Below are 6,392 nucleotides of genomic sequence, written 5' to 3' on the forward strand. Positions count from 1 at the left end.
CAAACAAGAGGTCGGGTGACGCCACTCCCATGTCTTTCCAGCATCAGCATCTCCAAAAGCAAATAACCCACCGAGGCGAACCGCACCGAGCAGATGATGCTTTAGGGTAGATATTGTCACAATGCGTTTATCATTCATGCATCTGTCAGAATGGAAGAAGGCCGCTTTAAAATAGCCTGCATCGTCTCTCCATCACAAACCTCCCCGGCTCGTTTGATGGAGATCCTTTTCATTTAGGTCAAAGCGATGCAGAGGTTTATCTTTTGAGGACCCCGCACGGATGTAGCGCCAGGCGAACAAAAGGCGTCCACCCCTCCCCAACCCACCACCTTCGTCTGGCTGGCGCACCTGGCTTGCCCCCCTGTTGCCTCCTGACATGACAGCGGCGCGGAGCCGAGTGCAGAGGAATAAAGGAGCCGGCGGACGCACGGCGGACACTCGGCCGCAGCAGATCGCAGCTTGTGGGGACGAGCGCCAAGGGCAGTGCGGCAGTCAGCAGGCAGACCTGGGGGAAGAGGAGGCTGCAGTGATCCGCGGTACTTCCCCCCTTAACCCCTACACCACCTCCACAGCATCCCCAATATATCCCAGCTGATTCGATGGCGGATGAATCCTGACTGCTTCCCCACTTTTCTAGCTCTGATGCGCTTTTAAAAAGCCGATTTCAGGGGACTGATGTGCATGTTAGCCAGGCGTCATTTGCTCCCTTGGTTTTTGTTCACACTGCTGGTCACCTGCACCATGGGATGTATTCAAAGCATCGCCTGCAAGCCCCGCATCAGGCGGGAGAATATCGTGGTGTACGAAGTGTCAGCCTCCATCGACCAGTGCCCCACCGTCATCGAGGAGAACTCGCCCATCGTGCTTCGCTACAAGACGCCGTACTTCAGAGCCTCAGCAGGAGTTGTCATGCCGCCAGTGCCCCGGAATGAAACTTGGGTGGTGGGCTGGATCCAAGCATGCACCCAAATGGAGTTTTACAACACATACAGTGACATTGGCATGTAAGTGCAGTACATGGAAAAGGGTAACACCTTAGTATGGGGAACATATTCACCATTAATTAGTTCCTCATTAACATGCAAATTAGTAACATATTGGCTCTTAATTAGTCATTATTAAGTACTTATTAATGCCTTATTATGCATAGCCCTAACCCTAACCTTAACCCTAACCCCAACCCTAACCAAATAACTCTAAATTAAAGGCCTACTGAAATTATTTTTTTTTATTTAAACAGGGATAGCAGATCCATTCTGTGTCATACTTGATCATTTTGCGATATTGCCATATTTTTGCTGAAAGGATTTAGTAGAGAACATCGACGATCAAGTTCGCAACTTTTGCTCGCTGATAAAAAAGCACTGCCTGTACCGGAAGTAGCGTGACGTCACAGGTTGAAAGGCTCCTGACATTTCCCCATTGTTTACACCAGCAGCGAGAGCGATTCGGACCGAGAAAGCGACGATTACCCCATTAATTTGAGCCAGGATGAAAGATTTGTGGATGAGGAACGTGAGAGTGAAGGACTAGAGTGCAGTGCAGGACGCATCTTTTTTCGCTCTGACCGTAACTTAGGTACAAGCTGGCTCATTGGATTCCACACTCTCTCCTTTTTCTATTGTGGATCACGGATTTGTATTTTAAACCACCTCGGATACTATATCCTCTTGAAAATGAGAGTCGAGCACGCAAAATGGACATTCACAGTGACTTTTATCTCCACGACAATACATCGGCGAAGCACTTTAGCTACGGAGCTAACATGATAGCATCGGGCTTAACTGCAGATAGAAACAAAAGAAATAAACCCCTGACTGGAAGGATAGACAGAAAATCAACAATACTATTAAACCATGGACCTGTAACTACACGATTAATGCTTTCCAACCTGGCGAAGCTTAACAATGCTGTTGCTAACGACGCCATTGAAGCTAACTTAGCAACGGGACCTCACAGAGCTATGCTAAAAACATTAGCTATCCACCTACGCCAGCCAGCCCTCATCTGCTCATCAACACCCGTGCTCACCTGCGTTCCAGCGATCGACGGAGCGACGAAGGACTTCACCCGATCATCGATGCGGTCGGTGGCTAGCGTCGGATAGCGCGTCTGCTATCCAAGTCAAAGTCCTCCTGGTTGTGTTGCTGCAGCCAGCCGCTAATACACCGACCCCACCTACAGCTTTCTTCTTTGCAGTCTTCATTGTTCATTAAACAAATTGCAAAAGGTTCACCAACACAGATGTCCAGAATACTGCAGAATTTTGCGATGAAAACCGAGCTTTTTGTATTGGATACAATGGTGTCTGAATACTTCCGTTTCAACAACGTCATCATACATAGATGTTTTCCACCGGAAGTTTCGCGGGAAATTTAAAATTGCACTTTATAAGTTAACCCGACCGTATTGGCATGTGTTGCAATATTAAGATTTCATCATTGATATATAAACTATCAGACTGTGTGGTCGGTAGTAGTGGGTTTCAGTAGGCCTTAAGTCTTTGTTACTTACAAACCCCGTTTCCATATGAGTTGGGAAATTGTGTTAGATGTAAATATAAACGGAATACAATGATTTGCAAATCATTTTCAACCCATATTCAGTTGAATATGCTACAAAGACAACATATTTCATGTTCAAACTGATAAACATTTTTCTTTTTTGCAAATAATCATTAAATTTAGAATTTGATGCCAGCAACATGTGACAAAGAAGTTGGGAAAGGTGGCAATAAATACTGATAAAGTTGAGGAATGCTCATCAAACACTTATTTGGAACATCCCACAGGTGTGCAGGCTAATTGGGAACAGGTGGGTGCCATGATTGGGTATAAAAACAGCTTCCCAAAAAATGCTCAGTCTTTCACAAAAAAAGGATGGGGCGAGGTACACCCCTTTGTCCACAACTGCCGAGCAAATAGTCAAACCGTTTAAGAACAACGTTTCTCAAAGTGCAATTGCAAGATATTTAGGGATTTCAACATCTACGGTCCATAATATCATCAAAAGGTTCAGAGAATCTGGAGAAATCACTGCACGTAAGCAGCACGGCCGGAAACCAACATTGAATGACCGTGACCTTCGATCCCTCAGACGGCACTGTATCAAAAACCGACATCAATCTCTAAAGGATATCACCACATGGGCTCAGGAACACTTCAGAAAACCACTGTCACTAAATACAGTTGGTCGCTACATCTGTAAGTGCAAGTTAAAGCTCTACTATGCAAAGCGAAAGGCATTTATCAACAACATCCAGAAATGCCGCCGGCTTCTCTGGGCCCGAGATCATCTAAGATGGACTCATGCAAAGTGGAAAAGTGTTCTGTGGTCTGACGAGTCCACATTTCTAATTTTTTTTGGAAATATACGACATCGTGTCATCCGGACCAAAGGGGAAGCGAACCATCCAGACTGTTATCGATGCAAAGTTCAAAAGCCAGCATTTGAGATGGTATGGGGGTGCATTAGTGCCCAAGGCATGGGTAACTTACACATCTGTGAAGGCACCATTAATGCTGAAAGGTACATACAGGTTTTGGAACAACATATGCTGCCATCTAAGCGCCGTCTTTTTCATGGACGCCCCTGCTTATTTCAGCAAGACAATGCCAAGCCACATTCAGCACGTGTTACAACAGCGTGGCTTCGTAAAAAAAGAGTGCGGGTACTTTCCTGGCCCGCCTGCAGTCCAGACCTGTCTCCCATGTGTGGCACATTATGAAGCGTAAAATACGACAGCGGAGACCCCGGACTGTTGAACGACTGAAGCTCTACATAAAACAAGAATGGGAAAGAATTCCACTTTCAAAGCTTCAACAATTAGTTTCCTCAGTTCCCAATCGTTTATTGAGTGTTGTTAAAAGGAAAGGTGATGTAACACAGTGGTGAACATGCCCTTTCCCAACTACTTTGGCACGTGTTGCAGCCATGAAATTCTAAGTTAATTATTATTTGCAAAAAAAAAAAATTAAGTTTATGAGTTTGAACATCAAATATCTTGTCTTTGTAGTGCATTCAATTGAATATGGCTTGAAAAGGATTTGTAAATCATTGTATTCCGTTTATATTTACATCTAACACAATTTCCCAACTCATATGGAAACGGGGTTTGTACAATATGTACCCCTAGTGTCCAAATAACTCTTAATTAATTCTTTCTTACTTAGAATATGTTCCTTATACTAAAGTGTTACCTGGGAGAGGTTTGTTTTCATATGCAAAAGCGCTCATCGTGTATTCTTTTTCACCTACCACACGAAGGTCCAGTTGGGAGTTGCCGGAGCTGCGAGAGGGTCGGGTCAAGGCCATCAGCGACTCGGACGGCGTCAGCTATCCCTGGTACGGAAACACCACCGAAACGGTCACCCTATCCGGCCCTACCTCGAAACCGTCCCGCCTGACGGTCAACATGAATGACAACTTCTACCCAAGCGTGACGTGGGCCGTTCCCATCAGCAACAGCAACACGCCGATGCTGACCCACATCACCAGGGATCAGAGCTTCATCACCTGGCTGGTGGCCATGAACTCCATCACCAAGGTGGGACCAGAACATAGACTTAGTTTGAGAATCCCAATGTGGGTTTTGTCTCCCGAAAACCGACGCAATTTTGCAATAAGAACGTTACGACCTAATTATGAAATTATGCCAAATTGGATTTTTTTTTGCCCTTAAGTGTCGCAGATCTAATTTTTTTTGCCAGCCTGAATGCTACAAAGTACTTCAAATCTTTTTGCATAAGATTCAGGCCACATTAGGGAGTGGTCCGATTCCGATTGAAATCTGATCTTTTCAAACATGACTTCAGTCTAAGGCTGTGAAAAATACGGCCCGCGGGCCACATACGACCCATTAGGATTTTCAATCCAGCTCGCCGGACGTTCTATATAATTTTTTTAGACCTTTAACATCAAAACTGTAGCCGACATTATGATGTGCAGTGCTGTTTTCAAATGACCGTAAGTCTTGAACTATAGAAAGTACAAACCCCGTTTCCATATGAGTTGGGAAATTGTGTTAGATGTAAATATAAACGGAATACAATGATTTGCAAATCCTTTTCAAGCCATATTCAATTGAATGCACTACAAAGACAACATATTTGATATTCAAACTCATAAACTTTATTTTTTTTTTGCAAATAATAATTAACTTAGAATTTCATGGCTGCAACACGTGCCAAAGTAGTTGGGAAAGGGCATGTTCACCACTGTGTTACATGGCCTTTCCTTTTAACAACACTCAGTAAACGTTTGTGAACTGAGGAGACACATTTTTGAAGCTTCTCAGGTGGAATTCTTTCCCATTCTTGCTTGATGTACAGCTTAAGTTGTTCAACAGTCCGGGGGTCTCTGTTGTGGTATTTTACGCTTCATAATGCACCACACATTTTCAATGGGAGACAGGTCTGGACTACAGGCAGGCCAGTCTAGTACCCGCACTCTTTTACTATGAAGCCACGTTGATGTAACACCTGGCTTGGCATTGTCTTGCTGAAATAAGCAGGGGCGTCCATGGTAACGTTGCTTGGATGGCAACATATGTTGCTCCAAAACCTGTATGTACCTTTCAGCATTAATGGCGACTTCACAGATGTGTAAGTTACCCATGTCTTGGGCACTAATGCACCCCCATACCATCACAGATGCTGGCTTTTCAACTTTGCGCCTATAACAATCCGGATGGTTCTTTTCCTCTTTGGTCCGGAGGACACGACGTCCACAGTTTCCAAAAACAATTTGAAATGTGGACTCGTCAGACCACAGAACACTTTTCCACTTTGTATCAGTCCATCTTAGATGAGCTCAGGCCCAGCGAAGCCGAAGGCGTTTCTGGGTGTTGTTGATAAATGGTTTTCGCCTTGCATAGGAGAGTTTTAACTTGCACTTACAGATGTAGCGACCAACTGTAGTTACTGACAGTGGGTTTCTGAAGTGTTCCTGAGCCCGTGTGGTGATATCCTTTACACACTGATGTCGCTTCTTTATGCAGGACAGCCTGAGGGATCGAAGGTCACGGGCTTAGCTGCTTACGTGCAGTGATTTCTCCAGATTCTCTGAACCCTTTGATGATATTACGGACCGTAGATGGTGAAATCTCTAAATTCCTTGCAATAGCTGGTTGAGTTTTTCTTAAACTGTTCAACAATTTGCTCACGCATTTGTTGACAAAGTGGTGACCCTCGCCCCATCCTTGTTTGTGAATGACTGAGCATTTCATGTAATCTACTTTTATACCCAATCATGGCACCCACCTGTTCCCAATTTGCCTGTTCACCTGTGGGATGTTCCAAATAAGTGTTTGATGAGCATTCCTCAACTTTATCAGTATTTATTGCCACCTTTCCCAACTTCTTTGTCACGTGTTGCTGGCATCAAATTCTAAA

At 44.5% G+C, this 6,392-nt stretch overlaps 1 protein-coding gene across 1 annotated transcript in view; it reads left to right on the plus strand.

Annotated features, from left to right (window-relative positions):
* The first annotated feature begins 20 nt into the window (after window positions 1-20).
* The window catches only part of fam78ba (family with sequence similarity 78 member Ba), a 17,730-nt gene continuing 11,358 nt past the window's right edge, over window positions 21-6,392 (plus strand). Inside the window, exons 1-2 of the mRNA XM_062069270.1 lie at window positions 21-1,004; window positions 4,267-4,546. Of these exons, the coding sequence (XP_061925254.1) occupies window positions 676-1,004; window positions 4,267-4,546 (609 nt within the window). The 5' untranslated portion in view covers window positions 21-675. The remainder of the gene's footprint in view (window positions 1,005-4,266; window positions 4,547-6,392) is intronic.

The sequence above is a fragment of the Entelurus aequoreus genome, linkage group LG14 (genome assembly GCF_033978785.1).
Source record: "Entelurus aequoreus isolate RoL-2023_Sb linkage group LG14, RoL_Eaeq_v1.1, whole genome shotgun sequence".
NCBI classification, from domain to species: Eukaryota; Metazoa; Chordata; class Actinopteri; order Syngnathiformes; family Syngnathidae; genus Entelurus; species Entelurus aequoreus.